The 21,741-nt window shown below is 37.0% G+C and overlaps 2 protein-coding genes across 2 annotated transcripts in view; both read left to right on the plus strand.

The window, feature by feature from the left end:
• Window positions 1-1,657: 1,657 nt before the first annotated feature.
• LOC118253743 (synapsin-2-like) lies at window positions 1,658-3,168 on the plus strand. The gene is made up of 2 exons (XM_035558455.2): window positions 1,658-2,161; window positions 2,548-3,168. Exons 1-2 carry the CDS (start codon window positions 1,794-1,796, stop codon window positions 2,552-2,554), a joined length of 375 nt encoding a protein of 124 aa, XP_035414348.1. The 5' UTR covers window positions 1,658-1,793; the 3' UTR covers window positions 2,555-3,168.
• The window catches only part of SYN2 (synapsin II), a 175,716-nt gene continuing 156,530 nt past the window's right edge, over window positions 2,556-21,741 (plus strand). The window contains exons 1-2 of the mRNA XM_050712811.1: window positions 2,556-2,624; window positions 4,776-4,840. Coding sequence (XP_050568768.1) covers window positions 2,556-2,624; window positions 4,776-4,840 — 134 coding nt within the window. The remainder of the gene's footprint in view (window positions 2,625-4,775; window positions 4,841-21,741) is intronic.

Here is a 21,741-nt window from a genome sequence, read left to right on the forward strand (position 1 = left end):
GGAGTGGACTGCAGTTCATTCTGCTGTACTTAATTTGGCTCTGCAAGATGTCTGATTGTTGTCAGTAAAATAAGCAGCCTCTGAGTTTGCATAGGAAGCTGTCCATCCAAAGGGGCTGTTTTTATACAGTCACTCTTCAATCTAGGACAGCAATTTCAAAAATATCTAAGTACCATTTTTCAGGATCAGACTGATTAAAAGTTTTTCAGAAATATCTTCACGGGGCAGTAAAACCACTCATACTGTATAAAAACTCTCTTGAAAAGTATAAGCAGACCCTCTTTTCTTTACTTAGGCCTCCAGCTTTTCAGAAAAGAAGCCAGGAGGGATTGCTGCAACTGTTACAGCAAGGATGAATGAAACAATTCTTCAGTCTTGTGGTTTTATCATCTTTGCAGATGTGATACCAGTGGAAATGAGACATGCACTTGCTACAGCAAAGCACAGCATCCCACCTCTGTCTGCAGACAACTTGCTTCTGTGTCACATTGTAGGTGAGTCAGCTTGCATAATTGTGTTTACATACATGGTTTTCAGAAGCACAAATGTCCCCAAGATATCTAAATGCCATGGAGAGTAACAGATTCTCTCAAGATCACACTAGCTGTCCATGGCTTTAGGTACAGGAATAGCTCCATGACTGCTTTAGAAGCACAAGCCACAGCTGAGGGAAATGTCAGGAGCACTCAAACTACAGCCGTAGCCTCAGCTTGTTCCACTTGTTTAAACTTTTGTGCCCTTAAAAGCTGTACCTACCTGTGGCCTGTGTTGTGGCTCAGCGGTATGAATCCACTTTCTCCCCCAGTTTCTGTGGTGTTTAAAAGGTAATTATTTTTAATAGCCTTGATACTGTATTATTATACATCAACATTCCTAAATTCAATGATTCTTTAAAGAATTCCAGGCTGTTATACCTTTGAACGCATAAACTTTAAACTGTGAAAGTGTTATCAAGAAAGCTTTATCAAATTTCTGACCCGAAAAGACCTTTGCTGCATGAATTTGCTGTGTATAACGCTGGAGCACCTGTTACATTCAGTAGGGCACGTAAAGATCAATTGCAAAATATTTTCCAATTATGTATCTGGGATAAAGGTGTAGGTTACACTGAGCATGTCTGTCAGGCTTTTCTGTTTAAACGCATGACTGAGGTGAAATAGACTTAAAAGTACTCAAGGCCAAGCCTGCACCTTCAAGCTGTGACCATGCACGTCCTTCTCCTTGACAATGCAATATTGCCTTATACCACACACTGCTTCTGCTTCCTTAAACTTTTTTCCTCCAAGTATTATCACGAGGCCTGGCGTGGAGGAGGCGAAGAGCACAGCCCAGGGCTGCGGCGGCTGCTCCCGGGGACGGAACGTTTTGGAAACGTGACGGGAGCCGCTGCAGCGCCCGGCCTTGCCCTTTTTTCCCGCTCCCGCTTCCCGGCAGCGCAAACCGCCCGCAGCCGCTGTGCCGCGGCGCCCGCTCGCACCGCCCGCTGCTGCGTGCGGGGCACGGCGCTGAGGCGGGCGCGCGGCCCCGCTCCTCTCACGGCTGCCGCCTGGAGGCGGGCGGGAGCGGCGGGCGCGCGCGAGCCGCCGCAGCCCTTGGCCGCGGCGCTGTGGTGAGGGAAGGGAAGGGACTCGAGGCAGCGCCGCCCCCGCCCCGGCCGGCAGTGAGGCTGCGACCGAGCCCGGCTGCGGATCGCACAGCCCCGGCGCGGCGCCCGCCCGCCCGGCTCCCAGCCCGCCCGCCCTCGCTCCCTCCAGCTCCTCGTCGCAGCGTCGCCCTCTCTCTCGCCCGGCCAGATGATGAACTTTCTGCGGCGCAGGCTCTCGGACAGCAGCTTCATCGCCAACCTGCCTAATGGCTACATGACCGACCTGCAGCGGCCCGAGCCGCAGCAGCCGCCGCCGCCGCCTCCCTCGGCCTCCTCGGCCCCTGCCTCGGGCTCCCCGGCCGCGGAGCGCCGGCAGCCGCCGCAGTCGGCGCCCCCCCAGCAGCAGCAGCCGCCGCCGCAGCAGTCGGCGGGCAGCAGCTTCTTCAGCTCGCTCTCCAACGCCGTGAAGCAGACGGCGGCCTCGGCCGGTCTGGTGGATCCGTCCTCCGCCGGCTCCTCGGCCGCCGGCAGAAAGTTCAAGCTGCTGCTGGTTATCGACGAGCCGCACACGGACTGGTAGGTGCCCCCTCCCCGCCCGGCCTCGCGCTGCGGTCCCTGCCCCTCAGAGCCCGGCGTCGCCCCTTCCCCATCCGCGGGGGCTGCGGGACCCCCGGGGGGCGGCAGGTGCGGTGCGGAACCCGCAGCAGCCCGGGGCGCCCGAGCATGAAGGCGAGCCGCTCCTTCTCCGACAGCACCCTCAATAAAACGTGTTTACCGCGCTGCAAAAGCACGTCCTGCGCTGTCTAGCGAGATAAACAGCTCATGTAAGCAGCGGAGGGGGGGTCGGAGTCTCTCAGGCAGGGGTTTCTGTCAGGAACTGCGTGCGGTGCTGGCGTTGCGTGTGGTAATTCATGTTGATGAGCGGGCTTGTTTTCGTGTACAGCGCACTGCTTCTGTTGCAGCTCCTAAAATGCGTGTTGGGGTGAAGGTCCTTCAGGAGACTGACGACGAGCCCTCAGCCTTGCCTCAGCCTGTGAATGTACGCGGCTGGGTTAATTAACTCCGCGGGTTTAGTTTGGGGTGGGTGTTTTGCTTCCACTATAATCACACGGTACGTCATTTACAAAACCAGAACTTGTATGTCAACTCATCTCTTCCCGTGCCTGAGTGCTACCAGAAAGAGAGGCTATAGCTTTTTCAGACCCATTTGTCACGTATGACATCCCTGAATGTTGTGGTTATAGGAAGGATGCACGTTTAGCAATCATTCACTATCTTATTAATCTGTATTTACACATCAAGCTGTGAATCATCTTGTTCGGTGTTGCCAATTACAGTATATAGTGTCTTAAAGGTGCCTAAAAATAATACTGAGTAAAACAAGTATGTTGTTAAAGCACTGACATCATCAGTAATGGATTGTGGGTCTCTGATTTTATTGTCAGCTTCTCAAATTTGTAACCTTACTGTCTAGGCGGACTTAAACATCTCTGATTTGATACAATTTGCTTTAAAATGGCACTTCAATAAAATACTTGAAACAGAAATTAAAGCCTAATAAAAATGATGTTATCTATAGCAAATGTTATTGTTAGCAATGTTACCTGTTATGTTTCTTGTTTGTTTGGGGGTTTTCATTTGTTTGTTTGTTTTTGGAGAAAAAAAAAAAAAAACGTACAAGGTTGTTGTATCTGCCAGACTAAAGAAAGCCTCTGTACCTACGTCATGGAGATGCATCCATGGACACTGCTCACTGCCTTGCAGATACATCTATTTATTTAATATTCTACAGTGAAAATGTTTTTGCTTGGTAAATTAAATAACTGTGTATGTTTGTAACGTCTGTTTCTGGTAACATCTTCCTATAAGTACTGAAGCCAGCCTGTGTATTATAATCATGGCATGTTCTACGTACCTCATAAATGCATCTGATATGAACACTATTTATCAGCAATAGCAATGCTTTCAAAGGTCTGTTTTGTGAATGTCACCAACTGCATTTCAGGAAGGAGACTAGATGCGTTCACAAGTATACACAAGGTTACTCCTCGTCCCTGCTTTTTCTTTTTTATTTTTTTCCCTTTTCTTAGTATGTGATGTGGATATGTAGTAGTTCTAGAAAGAACAGTTTATTGTTATTGTGCTGGTACTGGCTCTTTCCCCTCCAAAAAGCTAATCACTTTTTAATTGAGGATTTTAAAATCAGTGTTGTAATATAAATGTATGTACTCTTGAAATATATGCAGAAAAGTTTATTCAATACCTTTGGAATTATGGAAATCCAGATTGACGTGTACTTAACTGCAATAGATTTTGACTATATCATATTTATGAGCAGGCTTGGAATGTGATTATTAGTGACTATTTGAAAAAAAAATATTGAAAGATTGGAACTGGCAATAGATAAACTACAATGATCAGATGGCTATCACACCAGCTACCCTGCCTGGCATGATGCATTGACGTACGGTTTAGCAAGATGAGGTATAGAGAGCTGCTGTCATATGATACACTGAAAAAATCCCATCAATAACAACAACAACAACAAAAATTACCAAGTACTCTTGAGTCAAGGTAGATTCATGAGAAACGACTGCAGCTGCTTTGCATTAATCCTGAGATGAGGATTGTATGGTGAGAGTTTTGAGCTGCGTTGTGTTTGTCTTCAATTCAAAATGTCCTTTTGGACAATTGCCTTTGGGTTGCAGTTTAGATAGAAAGAAGTGAATTTCAATCTGGATCGTAATGAAATCCTACTAATTCAGTATCCTCTTTTCAGCAAGCTCCAGAGGATGTATTAAGCACCTTCTTTTGTGAGCAAAGGATATTACCTCTTACTTCTAGCATCAAAAGTGCATTTTGCTTCTAATATATTTTAATTTCTGTTAGAGACTCATGCTTGAGGTCTGAGTTTTAATAACCTTTCTAACATTGTTGTTGTTGCTAATGGATGCATACGGGATATTTTACAAATAAATAAGTGTCTGGTTGTTGCTTGCATTTTTTTAATCTTGATCTAGGTGACTTTTTTTTATAATTTTCTTGTCTTAACAAGTTTGTCCTTTCACAGGTTTTGAAATTCTCCTTTTTCAGTTTCTTTACTTTTATGGTATTGGATAGGGGGAAAATTGGAAACTTATATGTACTAATTTGCATGTTTTTACCATGCTGGATTGTCTTACTCTTTAAGGAAAGAGAGCAAATGCAGTCATCCTGTCAAACCATTCTCCTTTCTCCAGTGGTACTCAATCAACGGTAAGTGAGAGCTGTGAAAAAAGCTTATTTTCTTACAGATTCTTCGGAAACTTGCGGCTACATAGATGAGAGAGACCTTTAAGGACTTCTAATAAAGACAGCACTGCAAAATAAGCAAAAAGTCTTTGTATCTTTTAGTACCACTACGCCTGCCTCAATGACAAGTGAAGGGGAAAAAACGAAAACAGGCTAAAGCTTTCAGTCAACTACCAGAGACAAATCCAAGACAAGCTATGTTCATTGGTTCTGGTTCTCATGGAATACTTTCTTCTAGTCCCCTTCTACAATAAATGATCCTTTGGTCCAAAGGTGAAAGAAAATAACGATCATTTCCATCAATTATCTCTGAAGTTTTCTCTCATTCTAGACTATCACCATGAAGAAGGGGTGACTTGTAATGCCAACGCTCCTTCAAATGAAACAGTACTATTCATTCATATAAATGCATTAGAAAAGCTCATCTTATTTTCTGGCCCGTTCTTATGTGTTTTAATGTCACGTTCTTTTCATCTGCAGCTGTGTATTGAACAGACATTTTTAATACCTTCATTGACGTCCAGAACCCATTCCTGAGTTACTACATCTAGTTGAGAACCTTGCAAAGTAATTAAAATGTAGAAGTAAGTCATTTTGGTGGAAAAAATGTGTGATTCAAAGGCACTTAATGGATCTCTCGAGGAGGGGAAAGCTTCAAGAACCAATTTTATGTTTAATAATGATTTTATATAATAGACTTCAACCTGATCATTTTATAGGTTTAGGTATTTGTGTTGATATTTTTACAAATGGAAGAAACTGAGAAGTAAAATCATTTGCTCAAGGTCGTCCAAGAGCCTAGTGACGGAGCTGAAACAAAACTTCAGTATTTTGCTTAACCTGTTCTTTTAATTCTCCTTTCCTAGCTGTTGGTGTGCACTAAGTGCCCCAAACTCCCAGCTAGCTAAATTTGTATAAAAATGTGTATAATTTCCTCAGGAGATAACCATTTTGTTCTGTATACAAAATGTACTGAATATTTAGTGCTGTACAAGCAATTGATTAGCGGGTGTACATCAGTGGTGAGGTGCCAAAATGTGCGCATAGATTATTGTCCTTATTGAAAGTGTATGTATAATATTTAGAAAGCTGTTTCAATATTGAAAAGAAAGTACTGGTTGGTTGGTCTCATGCTTTAAAGATTAAATGTAAGACTCATTGACTGTTAACGACGAAACTATAAAAAGAATCAGATGGAAAAAAAATCGTTCCAATTTTTTTAAGCACAAATCTCATTGGAAGTATCAGTACTACCACCCCTGATAATTGTGCGTTTCCTGTAATGTTTACTGCTTTCGTAGTTACTTATCTTTTGATAGGCCCAGAAGATCATTTCCAAATGGCTGGTACAAATCCTGTGTGAACAGAAAGCTTTCTATTTTAAAACTATTGAATTATTTATGGGCAAACATTGTTCATCATAATGTTTTTAGTATGAAAGCATTGTCTTAGTGCAGAAAGACACTTGTTTATGATACAAAAATTTACTCAAGTGAGTAGAATGAGGTTTTTGTTTGTTTGTTTTTCCTATTTGTCCAGGCAACTAGAAGGAGGAAAATAGATGCACTTAAATATATGTACAGAGTTTTTGTATGTAAGGGTAACTGCCAAATAACTTGCATACTACAATGAAGTTTTATTCCTCTTTTTTTTTTTTTTTTAATTTTATTCCTGTAGGGTTGGTTCAATTGTGCATATCCAATTAGGTTCTGAGTATTTCCTGAATGAAGTTGAACTAGAATTAGAATTCATTTTATTTGATAGTAACATGTTGATTTAGTAACCGCACTATTTCTTGCATTCAGTGCAAGTCTTCTGTTAGCAAGTTTTCTAGTTTGGGAAGGTGTCACTTAGATTTTAGCAATGAGGGCAACTGTTTTGCCAGAGGTCTTGGTTATCTTCTGGGTAGCAGCAGGATGATACTCTGTAGAAGGATAATGTTCTTGCTAGCCTCCTGGCATTGCAAAGCACAGCGCTACTCGTATAACATATAAAGATACCATATGAAGTGGGGAGGAAAGCACAGGACATGGACAAGCTGTGTAAGTAGCGATTGCACAGAGGGAGGGTCTCTTAGCACTCATCTAGGGGCTGAAGGTGAGAAGCTTTTGAAAGCTGGCCAAGGAAGGGACTACTGTGTTGCAGAGGTATAGGGAGACTGATTTTTAGAAAGGTGTGAGGGCTTAAGAATCGCTAAACATAGATATGTGCCTTCAGGCAATGACTATACAGTGAAGGTAATCTTACCAGTATATGTATTTTATATAGGAAGAAAGACAATAGAATAAGTTACTTTTATTACTTTCAAATATTAATTAAGAACTGCTGTGCTTTTTGCAACAAGAAAGTCTTAATACTAAAGGAAAAGCAACTTTGCTTTGGCGTAACGCTCTAACTGTCTTGCAAGGAGGAAACAGGTTCCTTAATCCCCTGAAATTTAGCAGCATTGATAAAGATTTTACCTTTTTTTCCTCTTTAATTGTTGCTTCATATGACTTCATGTTTTGAAGTGATCTTTGTGAGGAGGTTTCATCTGAATCTTAAAAAGTTGGCCATGTTGCAGTCTAATTACAGTTATGGCCTTTGGACTAAATTCCTTTCCTCTAAAAAGGGGATGGCAACCAGATTTTATGTGAAGTCAGTATGTGCTTAGGCAGCTTCTTACAACCAAGTAATAAGACCAGTACTACTTCCCACCACATACTGAAGTTTTCAACTCTATGTTAAGGCTCTGCATTTTGCAGTCAAAATAGCGTCATTAATAACAAAAAGATGGAGGCATAAGCAAGGGTTGCTGTGAGCAGAAGCAGCACATCTCTCTGCTGGCTGGGAGGACAGATGGGCACACAGATTATATGACTTGAGTTGTTTCAGAAAATTTTATTTTGAACTCTCTCTCCTCATTAGATATGAGCAACTGAATGAGCGTTTGTTTTTACTGAAGGGGTGAAAGTATAGCCCAATGAGCATTGTTAATTGTTCTTTGTCCTCTCCAACCCCCCCCCCCCCCCAATATATATATATATAAAATGTGTGCTGGGAAAGAACTTGAGAACAAGGACATGCACCTGCACTAACTGAAGTACATCATGTAATATGTTAACAAATCTGAATTTGTAGTATACAACAATCTCATGCAAGTTGTATTTCAGCTCTGTACTCTGAAATGGCCACTGATACCATTCTCCACCAGACAATGTGTGTACCAGTATTTGAAGATAATGTACGAAAAGATTCCAGAGGGTTTTCAGTTTATCTACAGTTCTGTCATGTGTAACACTTGGATGCTTTGCTTTAGTATAAATAGTAAAACACAGTACATGATGGAGATTGCCTTTTTGACAAGATATTTAAAAAAGACCCAAAAAAAAAAAAAAGCTCTTACTGGGAAGTGCTTTTGTCCTCCAAAATGTGTGTTTCTCCATCTAAACAAGCTCTTTAATGTTGTAATGTTATTTCTTAATGTGCATAAGATGCTGACTAGAAATTTGGACATTTTTCTCCCTATGTGCTCAGAATCTTAGTGAACCTATTTTTAGTCTCTAAAGAGACCACCAAACATTTCTGAAGCTTAATGAAACCTACAATAACATGTTTAGCTCCATAAGTGATTTTCAAAAGAAATCTATTTGCTGATGTTTCTTTCTAAAGTTTCTGTTAATGGAAAAGAAATGGAAAAACCGGCAAGTAAGTAAGTAATAGTTTTCAGGTAGGTATAATTCAAAGTTACAAGACTGAAGTGGGAGATAATAGCTTTTAGGACTTTACACTTAAGTCAAATAATAAATTCTGCTATGATTCAGAACTTTAAAATTTGCCACTGGCAAATAAAGATCAGTTATTGAAATAGGAACAGCATGAAACAAAAGTTATTCAAAAATATTATTAGGCTTCTTATTGATCCTCTTGAAAAGTGAAGTGTGTCTAGAGGACTCAGTATATTTTGAGCTGTTTCTGTTTTAAACAGATATTATTCTCTATTCTGTAAACAATGTAGGACACCATGACTGTACACAGTTTTGTTGAAATCATGTTTCTCCAAAAGATTGATGCTAAATATTCTCATTATCAATGTATCCTTCATATAATTACTTCAGTGTCTGCATTTTTAGTACTCAGTTCTTAATAGTACAATGAGACAGTTACTAACAGATCAGTTACTCTGATCATCTTCGTGGCCCTCCTCCTAAAGTTTTTTAACTTTAGTTCTTCAGCCAGCCTGCCCACTGTGAATGCTCTAAACTAAATAAATGGGTTTTTAGTATAATTGAAGTGGGTGATTTAGATGTTTATGTTTGTAGATAAGATACACCTCAACCTGAATTAAAAAAAAAAAAAGGTAAGACTTTAGTGAAAAGTTGTGTTTGAGTATGAAGTTGTGCCTGAAGAGGGAAAACTACAAATATAGAAGGTTGTATTTGGCTACAGAACCTCTGAAGAAGTTTTCTAGACTTGGCTGGATGAAAACGGCTGGATGAAAGGGTAAATACAAGTAGGTAAAGTAGTTGTAAAGAACTGAAAAGAGTAAAATGGCAAGGAGAACCATATTGTAGATTTCAAAAAGAGAGGTAATAAATTATGAAGTAAATATTACCTGAAATAATGATATTGCTCCCAAAGATGAGAGGCTACTTACCTTGTAGAGTGAAAAGAATGTGCAAGAAGGTGATATGACTTTACAAATGTCATAAGCAGGAGGTCAACGTTATAGCATGGTCTAGAATGTAAAATATTTGCTTGATAGCACTGCTTCATTTGCTAATTAAGCAGCTTTATTTGCACTGAGTCAAACTGACTTCTCAGAAGAAAGCAGTGCACTTCTAGACAGCCAGCTGGAGCAGAGGGAGGATGGGTATTCATGATAACATGAACTGTAGACTAATTTGAGATTTTGCAAAAAATGGAAAGACTGTTTTCTTTTATCTATTTTACAATACCAACTTTCACCACAAGTGTGTCCCTCCCTGGCTGACACAGATATATTCACAATATGTTGATGAATACTCTGATTCCTAACAAAAAATTGTTGACTAATGTCAAACTGGTGTTCATATATTTGCAAGCAAAAGTTATATGAGTGATAATTCAGAAGATGCAGTCTTATAAATCTAAAGTGGCTCTTTCTGGTTTTCCTGCAGACCAACCTGGGACCTTTTTCATCTGATTCTGCTGCTGCTAGAACATGTTTCGTAAAGATAGGAGTATTAGATTTGCTAACTTGTTGCTTTTAGTAATGAGCTACTGCTTTTACAAATCTGCTACTGCTAGCTCCTTTGAACACTTTTGGTAATTTTGCAGCAGTGGAACTTGCAGCAGTTCCTTTTAATATTGCTCTGGGGGGGTCTCTTTAATGTGCTCAGGAGGATCTTGGAAGAGGGTGCTGATTTTCAGGGCAGAACAACATCTGTGAAGCAGAACAGGATTGGGCCTCAAGCTGTACCTAAGGCTGGGTGTTTTGGTTTGAGCAGTGTCAGGCAATAACGTGAGGTATCTAGGGCTTGTGTTGTGATTGCGGCTGCCTGTCAGCGAGGGGGCTGGCAGGGCGGGTTAGCTGATCAAGACTATCAGAGGACACCTGCTTACTCTACTCCTTCTTGAATTAAAAACATTGGCAGAAGTGGGATTCAGTTTATGGAAGGATCCAGTGGATAGTGCTGAAGAAGATGGAACTTCCATTTTTGAAGACTGTTACTTCCCCCCCCCCCGCGCATGCTGCAATTGTCTTCATCTTTCTTCCAGTGTGCCCGTGACTGAAGAAGATGATGCATGGGGTGTCACTTAAGTTGCTTAAGGTGCAGCTGGGAATGAGTGAGAACGATGTTCTCTTTACTATTTTCACCTCTGAACACGTGCATTTGGACTCAGCTTTTTTTTTTTTTTTGTGAATTACTGCATTCTCCTGCTACTATGAGATTGGCAGAATTCAAGCTCTTTCTTCCCTCTGTGGACATTAGGACTTAGTCCCAGCTTGTGCAGACAGAGGTGTTAGCATACTTTCCCTGTTTTCGTAAAACAAACAAATACTGTGGGATGCTTGGTGTCTAATGAAGCGTGATCACCCCTTTTTTTCACCCCTAATGAAATAGATAGGAAGAATAAAAATGTTGTGTGCCACCATCAGCCAGGCTGGTGCCAGAAGTTGCAACAAAAGACAGTTTGGGTGCAGTCCCTGCAGAGCACCAACCCCCCCACTATCGATCCTCAGAACATGACTTGTTTTTTTGAGGTGTGAAGAGATTCTGTCCTGGAAGGAAAAGGATTTTTATGTTCTCCTTCTAGTTGCAGGAACACACTAGCAAGTTCAATGGGTCCCATTTCTTCTCTGAAATCTCAAGAATGTAGACTCTTGCATTCGTGTTTTCTCATTTTTGTTTTTCTTACCAGTCATATTTAAGTCTTATAATTGACTCAGTGTTTTGAAAGGCATGGTTTATGTTTGTGCATTGCACTCCTCACCTCCCTCCTATGTTATGTGTCTGGAAATCTTTTTTTTTTTTGTGTTACGTATCTGTTCTAAGGGAAGGAAGAAGATGGTCTAACTATTAAAATTCGTTTATGAAATGACTGTTCCATTTTGATGCTGCATGAGTAACCATTAGATCTATGATCTTATATCCCAACTGGATTGATTGCTAAGGGGTTAACTCAAGGCAATCAAAACAAAACAAACAAACAAAAAAAATAGTTTGAAAGTGCACACACTTTGAATTTTTATCAGGTGATGAAAATAATTTTAAAAATATTTTAATCTGTACCTCAGGTGAAGTCTTTTAAATAGCTTAATTTTGTTCTAAAGGATCCACATGCAATGATTTGAAATAAAATAATAGATTTTTAAATTAAGTATGCCAATTTACAGATTCTGGTCCTTAAAAACAAGTTTTAAGATCTTGCCTTTACAGAAACGGAGCAAATGTAAGTAAGCAAGCACTAGGGTATCTGACAGTGAACAGATATGATTTTTTTTCTTTAAAATAGGTACAGTTTCCTAATGAGTACTTAAAACTGTAATAGGAAGTTGTTTCCACTGCTCGTAGTGAAGAAAACTCATTACATCCATTAAGAACGGTAGTAACAAAATGTTGTGTAATGCATTTTTAAAAAGTGAATCAACATGCTCTGAACAGCAACAGAACAAGGACACAGTAAAGGCTAAGGAGAGACTTGGTTTTATTTTATTAGGCATGGCAGTAGTCATAGCTGATTTATGCTTTGTTTTCAGAGTGGGACGCTCATTTCTGACAGGCTACTGATAAATCTTTATTACTAGACTAACCTTTAGGCTTCTGGATTTCTGAGTTAAGCCAATTTGTCTCATTTTGTATGCAGCTCTTGTTTATTTGTTAAATTGGCATGATTAGAATAGGGGAGCATGCTTTTATGTAATTTCAAATTGAATATAAACAATCATTAAGTAAATATCAGCAATGTGTGCTGCTTCTTGGAAAACTGCTGCAGATAATTAGTTTAGTTTTTGCTGAGAGTGTGAGTGCAGAAAAGACACAAGGAAAACTTGTGGCACAGCTAGTAATAAAATCCAAGTTACACTTGTGTGTAGATGTGTCCAGGAATCAAAGTATTTGTGTCCAGGTAACTTTCTGAGTAGGTGTTTCAGAATGGAGTGCAAGTTGAGATGCTCTTTCCTTGCACATCTGAAAATACAGTGGTTCTCTGGTCCAAGAAGTGCCCCTGTCATTCTTTCTGTATTATGGCTTTCAGTTAAGGTGATTATAAGTCATCAAAATTGCTTAAATAGTATTGTGCTAGCATTATGAAGTGTGTGTTTGTGTGTGTGCACAAATAGATATGTGTATAGATAGGTATGCACACTTAAAAAAAAAAAAAAAAGAATTTTCACTAGTAGATAGTACTTCTGTGGTCATAATTCTGTCATTCTGGTACTATTGGGGTGCACTGGAATAAATGGAGGCTCTTCCATTATGCCACTGGTTGGAAAGTTTACCTGCAAAATCTCTTCTATGGGTTGTAATGATAGAAAGCATGAGATTTAGAGGTTCACTATTTTGTGTGAGGTTACACTCTACTTAAATTATTTCAGCTGACCCCTATTCTAGAATTTCCATGCTGGCTTGTTTCCCTACTAAGGAAGATAAGTCCAAGTATAAGCTACCAACAGTTCAACGTACAAGAGGGTCAGATTAGTATTCTTGGCAGTAGTAATATTTTAGAGAAGTTTAGAGCAAGACTAATATTAAGTATAACTAATGTATATTAAGATTTACATTATTTTTGTTAAAATAAATTCCACTAGGTTGATCTTTGTTCTTGAAATGGGTAGGTAGGAAAAAAGACAGGCTGCAGGTCTGTTCTTCTTGGATTGGTGAGGATCTTACAACAGTCTTTTTCAACATAAGTCCTATGGTGCTTGTCTAGGCTTTTTTTTTTAGAAGTCCTTTCCAGAAAGTTAGGCAACTTATGAAGGTGGTTGATTTTTTTGTTGTTGTTGTTTGTTTGCTTGTTTTTGTTTTTTTCTTCAGAGTAGCACGACCCATTCAAATGTATACATTTGAAGTCTCCAAATCCTTGGCTGTTAGTTAGGTGGCGTATTGAATACGTATCAGGTACCAAGTAGCTTTCAGAGTAAAATGGAACTACAGAGCAAAATGGGATATTCCTGTGTGATTGATTTTGAAGCTGAATTGTCCAAGTCCCTTGGTCGTAGTGCCCATACATTTCAATTACAGTACTCTGGAAAGCTGATGATATAGAATAAACACATTAGAGACTGTTATTCTGAAATGCAGGCAGTGTGTAATTTTATGTTGTAATCTCTGTTTTCTGGTATGCCATCTTTGAGGTGGGTTGATAATCAGGATAATGTAGGCTTATTCTAGAGCTTTTGTTAGGCATTTCTCATTTGGATGATTTAGAACAATACACTTAGGATGTTTTCTGTGGAGTAGAATTCCAGTATTGGTTTCAGCCTTTGAAAAAAAACATATGGCAAACTGCTGTCTGTCAGTCAAGATGGTATGAAGACTTCGTGCGTATAGCTGCTTAACAAACACTAGTGTGAAATTTAAAACACATCACTTCATTTAAATGCTCCTTTACAGTTTCTTAATTTTGAAATGAAATATGAAGGGAAGTGAACCTAATTTGTACTGAGAAAATATTTTCAAAGGACAGAACAATAATTCTAAAAGACACAATCATAACTTTTCAAATAAGTTACCAGGATTGTTTGCACCTAGACCTCCTATCTCAGGCAACAGTGTTTATAAGTGTTAAGTAAAATTTTACATTGCTTTGACTGGCCTATTTTTCCCCTAATTCTTTGATAAAAGACTTGAAATAATTCTAAGAATCTCAGTTTTAGTGTATTTGTCATGTTCTTATTGCTAGGGTTTTTGTTCAGAATAGCTGAGATAATCTAACATCATATATTAGGTCATCTGCAGTATCCAATTTTTTTAAACACAAAATTATTTTTATAATTAAGAAGTGTATTTATTTGCATACAATGTTATGTAAATATGTATGTCCATGCATGTGGAGTCATAAAGTGGTAGATAAGTGATCTTATTGCAGATAGTAATAAATGTAGAGCCACCTCTCAGGAAGTAACACTGTCACCTTGTTTGGCAGTTTGTCTAGATGTTAAATTGACAACCAATACTTGAACCCTGGTCAGTGGTATAGAAAAGATCTGCGTTGGTGTTTTTTTGTTGTTTGTTTATTTTAGGTATGTCATTGTAGCACTTTTGCAAATACATAAATAGTGGAATCTTTATATGGTATTTTATCATATTATCAAAACAAGTAAGCATTAACTAACTTTTCATGCTGTGTCATTGATAAGACTGTTGGCTTTTAAAATCTGGAGCTTGGACAGTCAGTGAATTAGATACTGTCATCATCCTATTAATATAACTGGCAGTATTAGAATGTTTGATGGCCACAGAAAATTATTTAAAAAATAATAATAATAGAAGCAAAAATGAAAATTTGAGTAAGCGAAAGAGATCTTTAAAAGAGTCAGTATGCTTACCACATGTTAAAATATGTGCACTGCAGAATTTTTGATTTATTAATAAGATCCTTCAAAGCTCTCTAGTTTGGCAAAGTATTATAATAGAATGCATATTTTTGTATTTCTTGAATTAATCTGTTTTTTCAAATAGTTTGTTGATAAATGATTTGGAAATTCTTAAGCTCTAGACACCTTACTCCTAGAAGAGAAAATTTTCAGTTTGAGAACTTTAGCAAGTTACTTTCATGGTGGAAAATAGGATTATGTGCAATAGATACATCAAAGTAAAAGATGTTAATCAGCAAAGCCAGTTTGTTTTAATGCCTAACTGATTAAAGTTAACATCTCTGCTGCATCTGCATTTAGATAGTGTATTGTAACAGATAATGAAGTTGGCTATAAAGTGGATTTCATTTTATGTACCATGAAGAGAGGGCTTAATGTGCACCCATGTAAACATGTGTACATATGTATGTCTCTTTCTGCAGTAAATCAGGGATATTTTTCCTGAAAGAGCTGTCCAAGGCATAAAAATGTTCTTCATTTCAAGGACAAAGTCTTTTGATTTGTCTGAAATGTACCCTGAAAACTCAGGGTAAATATCCATGGATGTGAAACTAGTAGCAGTTCAAGTATGCAAATGGGAAAAATGATTAGAAGGAGCTTGGATCAGATGGTTAAAATTATAAAAATGCATTCATCATCCATATACTTTCCAAAAAAAAAAAAAAAAAAAGCACCAGTACACAGGACCAGCCCATATAGATCCTTTTATTCTACTCAAATGGAATAGTGTTTTTCTTTCTTTTTTTTTTTTTTTTTCCATTCACACTCAAATTAAACCAAGTTAGTGATGCACAGTTGCTGTCTTTTACAATCCTCTTTGTCAGCTGTCTCCATTAATAATGCTAACTATATTTTGAGGTCAGTGTGCAGTTGGTTAGCTTAACTATGTTGAGAAAAATTACTGCAAACTTCTAGAACTATTTAAAAGCTGAAAATTTTATTTAATAATATGTTGGAGTTTGCTTTGGTTTCACTTGAGCACTACTGAAATTGTTTAGAAAGGGTGAAGAGGAAAACTCAAGGTACCTGTATTTTTCATGTTGTTGTCTTTTTTTATTAACCAGTTCTTATTTGACCTTTGAGTTGAAAGCTAAATGGAACATTTAGCATGAAATTACTGTGGAGGCTTGCAACTGACAATGAAAAGTATAAATTACTAATTAGGTATGGAATGTCATAACAAATCCTATGTTTATTTGTTCTTGTAATTTTTCCATGTGAGCAGCTAAGTATCTGCAAATGTCACCAATGACAATGGCTTTTTGGAAAAATAGTATGGTTAGTCATAAAATTTTTACTAGTTGCTACTACTCAAAGGTTCTGTTTCAAAGCACTTCTTAGGGATTAGTTGATTTTTCTGGAAAGCTTACTCATGACTTTAATTTGTCTTTTTTTTAAAATAAGAAAATTTTATGACATGCTTGTTATAAATTTCTAGCTTAAGAGATAAAGGTAAATGTGCAAAAAATATAAATAAATTCAGATCTCTTTCAAGCAAAAATAAATAATTAATAGACAAAATTTGTAGAAGTCGATATTGTGGTGTTGCATGTTCAGTATATTTCTGTGGCTAAGGAGAGCTCCATTCAGATGATTATGTTGACATTTAATCAATCAATTCAAGCAATCAACTGTGGTGTCTTACCTTGCAAAACAATATACTTTTTTTTTTTTTATGGAGTTCTCAGGTGGAAAATTTAGAAGTTAGTGGAAAGTTTAGTGTAGACTTCTATATGAATATTTCATGTCAAAATATACAGTGACACAATTCTTAGTGTACATTTAAAATAGCTACCTACAAATAAAATATTTGCCATTATTCAAACATATTTTCTCAGAAGTACCTTTCTGATGCCTAAATAAAGCATCCATATAGCTAATGTAGGTATTGCTTTCAAAAAAAAAATATTTGAACTCCTCTCTCCATTATTTTGGTGGGGTAAATATACGTTTGACTTGTGCCTTTTTCTCTTCGAGAAGTTGTACATCTCTATATATAGTAGTAACAAAAAAAGGGAAAACATATATGCATCAAATATATATTGGTGTATATGTACATCAAATAATGGAGACTTCCAATCTGATTGTTCCTTAGCCATTGATAGATGGTTTCTTTGCCAGAATTTCTCTTTACTAGAATAATGGTCATTATATTTTCTTATTTCTGTTTTCTGCTAAAGGCCTATTATGAATAGCATTATAAATATGATGGTTAGACCAAAAAAATCAAATAAAATGGAAATTAAACACTGTTTGAACAGCTGTAAGCTGTTTCCTCTGCTTACTTTTGGTTCTCCCATTTATTTTGATACGCACATTTATGACAAAGCAAAGTTTGCCCCATTACACATTTCTTGAGGGTTTATTTTTACTTCCCCCACTCCCAGTCTTATATAAAGTGTTTGTTTGGTTTTGATCAATCAACTCTTAGTTATTAGATGTACTCAGCTTGTTGAAAAGGCATATAGCTAACTTGCTTAATGAAGTAGAATTAATTATCCTTTGTCCAGTTGTAATAACTGATTTAAAAATTCTCAGAACTGGCTGTTGATGTACTCAGTACATTATTGACGTGTTGAAATAAGTTCAGTACCTGAATAATTTTTTTTGACATATATTTAAACTACAATATCACTTGCATTTAGGTTGTCATAACGCAGAGTGCTTGCTGTTTGTGTGAAATTACTTTTTCCTTGCTTAAGAAATTTTATCAAAGCAAGTTAAAAGTGCTAGAGCTTTTAGTTCATTAGAATATTCATTCATAAGAATGTATTTTTAACTCACAGTTGTGTTTCCCTCTATCCCAGTATCCAATCCGACTGTAAGGCTGAAATTACTTGCTAGATTTCCTATGATCTTCTTAGTGTTTAAAAAAATAATAATTTTATTTGTGTAGTATTTGCATATGAAGCAAAGTCTAAATTAAGTACTAAGAAGCATCTTATAGTTTCAGTAATAAAGTAGACCTTTAGTGCTCTAATTGCTAATGTAGAGAAATTACTGTAGGAGCAAACATTGTAAATTCTGATCAACTGACTTACAAATACAGTTTGAAGGATATTGGAACCATATTTTCATAGGAGTATTTGAACTTTGTATCAACTCTTTTTAAATTTTATACCCTTTTTGTCTGTACATTTTTAGCATCTCAGCATTTTACATAGATTAAGCAAGTACTAACTTTTTTAAGAGTACTGCAGGATACTCATGAAGAAGTAACATAAATCAGTTGTGTCAAATTCTTCATCTGACTCCTGATTTTGTTTAAAGACAGAATCATATGCAAGATGTAATTACACTCGTATAAGTTGCTTATTATATTTTGCAACTAAGAACATGAATTAGAGAAGAAGCTCTGCTGGCAGACAGGGGAGAATGTATTGAACAAGATATTCACCTTTGAAAAAATGGTAGTTTTTTTTTTTTTTTTAACCGTTTGTTACTGGGGTTTGGTTTGTGAGACTGTGTTAGAAATTACAAAACAATTCAGGAGCAGGATGAATTTGTCAGCTTTGAGATAAGGCTTCCCTACTACAAGGATGAGCAGAATAGAAATGTGGTAATTATTGCCATTGATCAGGCGTTGGCCTGGGAAATGGCTGAAAAATAGGAAGCTGTAGTGTTTCCAATAGTTACAGAAGCTGCAGGTAACCCCATATTCTCCTTTTTGTTGTCTTACAAGTCAGGAATGCTTGTGGTGATTAGATGTAGAAAACTCCCTGAAATTTCAGAATTTTTAAAATTTTGTAGTAAAGAAATACCCTGCTAAGGCAAGAAAATTCATCAAATGAAGCATATGGACTTAAATCCTAGTCAGAGCTACCTGCATCATTGAGCCATGTTGCCCAAGAAGTACATACAGAATGAATAATAGTACAGATAAACATATGTATGCTAGTTTCAATTTTGCTAATGCAAATAAAAGCCATAGTGAATTACCAAGATTGGAAATTAGAAACTGGAACATAGACCACAGTAAAGATGGGTCCTTTTGGCAAACCTGCGCTGAATTCTGCTCAGTTGTTGCCTGGCCAGATATAAAGCCAGCATGTGTGTACTTCCCTGTGCCATAATGGCATTTTATTTCTCTGTGTGTGTGTTCCAGGGCTCTGTCTTTTATAATAGTCTATTGTACAATAGCTTTGTTTGAGGGAAAGAAGGCTGGTAACTTTCACTCAGTAATATTAATAAAGTAGAAAAAAATGCAATCTAGTTTAAAACACACTAATACCCAGAAATGTAAGAAAGTGAAGAAATTGCAGTCTAAATTCAAGAACGAGGTATACATGTTTTATATTTCATTGTGAAAATAAAGTAGCGAGTATTTTTTAAATGCTTCTTTAACTTCCTGTTTATGTACTTAGGTTGATTTTTAGTAGATTATTTTTCATAGATTAAGTATTTGTGGAATAAAGCGGCCCAATACAAAACAGAGGAATTTAAAATGAACCAAAAAATCAGTTTCTGCGTTGAATTATTGTTTACCATTATTTCTTTACTGCTTTTCAAACATTTCTATAATGAGTGGTAAAGCATATTTATCCCTATGGGAGTCTTGCAAACTTAGAATTAAATTCGTAAATACTAACATAGAATTTTCAGCTAAGTACTTGCAATGAGGTTTTAGTCTGGCATTCCACATGCTGACTGTCTTGAAATATTGAGTCTTTGGGTAACAGAGTATACTTTGCTAATTTGATTTTTTTCTTTAAATAATATTGCCCTTTTTCTTTGATAATGATGATATAATACATGCCGTTCTGAACCTGCCTTTGGAGTTTTTTCATTCAATTTCCTTGTCATTTGAAAGTGGTTGCAGGAAAGGTGACATTGACCTCCTGCCAGCTGATGGACAGCAAAGACTAAAAGTTTTCAGTTGTAGCGAATAAATGGAACAGATTTCCTACGTTTCTGAAGTAGACACTACTGCAAGCAATTATGTCATAAGAAATTTGGTGTTTGAATCTGTCTTCTGAATTTCTAGGACTGCGTAAGACCGTGATGTAATATTATATATATGCATATATATAATTATGTTTTATAATATATGCAATATACATTATTTATATATACATATAATATTGTGCATATTTGTACCTTATCAAAAAATAACTTGAGTACGATAGAAATGGCTTATTTAAAAAAAATATATATTTTTTTGTATGAAATTAATGCACCTGGAAGTTTCCACCAAGTTTTTATGAAAGTGTATTTTGTTTCATCTTAAGATTTCAGTGAAATTTTTACTAGATATTGGGAGGAAAAAGGGAGCATAGCACTAACCCTTCAAATGGGAGTAAGGATATGTTTTTATTAATTCCTTGAGTAGACATTGAAATGCTGGAAATTCAGTCCTCTGAATATGAAAATTAATCATGACTGAAATGTATCTCAGCTTAGAGAAAATCCCTCTTCTGGGCAGTAGTCAGCACCATGACTCAGCTGCTGCTCTTTTCTGATAAAATGTATGTGGGTGGTTACACTGCAGTAATCTCTGTAGCCTTCCCTTCTGTTAGTGCCTAGAGACATTTTTCTTACACCCACGCATGTTCTCTGGTTCCATACAGCAGATTAATAGTTCCTTTATGACACTAGGAAGATGTATATAGCAGATTCTCTTCTGTATGTGTACAAGAGATGTAAACTTGTTGTTTTAAAGAAAGGACATTTCTTGAGTAAAACAGATTTAGTCAGAAATGTAGGAAAATGTTTAAATAAAAGATAAATCTTAAATGTGAACACTGGGATATCTATATTCTCTGTAAACATGAGGAATTTATGATATTTCCAGGGTGAAGTGTGTCTGTATTTTTCAGCAGAGATTTTTCTTCTATTCAGAAGAAATCAGTGAACAAAAATTACACAATTTTTCATGCTAAAATACATCTTACAATATCTTAAAAAGCTATTAGACATTTTGCTGAAACTATTTTTCTCTAAAAAGCCAAAGGTATTGGACGACTGTCAGAATCTTTAGCAGGTGGAAGTGGAGAATTTAGAAAGATCAGGATTGCTTGTGTTATTGGGAAGACTAGACATATTCTCTGGAAGCCACTATCCACATTCTGCATTGCTGTGTCATTCCAAAAGAAATGAGGAGGAAGAATGTGTGTTACTTGTATTACATTGTATGGCACCTATTAGCTCTTGTTGAATTGTTTCATGGTTTTCTTTCCTAATGTTTTTTGAAAATTTAGAACTAAATTATATCATGTACCATATATAGATAAGATGACAAAAATTGAAATTATTTACTGACTTACAGAACTGTTTAGAAATCACTGAGGATGTGTGTTCATGCATTCATTCTCATCCATTCAGAGTATTCTGGGGGGATCTATTACCATGGTACACGTATTTCAGCTTTACTATACAAGTCTAAACCTGCCAATCTTGTATTTTTTATCAATATATTTTATCAGGTAGAACTGACCATTGTGGAAGAAAATCATAAATCAAGTGCCACTGACCAAATATGTACTTTAGAAAGGATCAATACAAACTCTGGAAAAGTGGTGTACAGCCAAAGTCCCAATGTCCTGCTTTATATTTATGCAGTATGTTAGATAGCTATAGATCAAGTTGTCTCGATTCTTCTGCCTGAAGCTATATCCACGCTTAGTAGATTACATCGAGAGTCTACCTTTTTGATTTACAAGTTGTCTAATACCTGATCAAATATTACTTTTATAAAAATTCCCCACTTGGTTACATTCACTTCACCTTTTTTTTTTTTTTTTTTTAAAAAAAAAAAAAAAGCACTTAAAACTTCATTGAATTCCAGTGAATTATGGGAATAATTATA

This window comes from Cygnus atratus, chromosome 10, assembly GCF_013377495.2.
Source record: "Cygnus atratus isolate AKBS03 ecotype Queensland, Australia chromosome 10, CAtr_DNAZoo_HiC_assembly, whole genome shotgun sequence".
Lineage (NCBI taxonomy): Eukaryota > Metazoa > Chordata > Aves > Anseriformes > Anatidae > Cygnus > Cygnus atratus.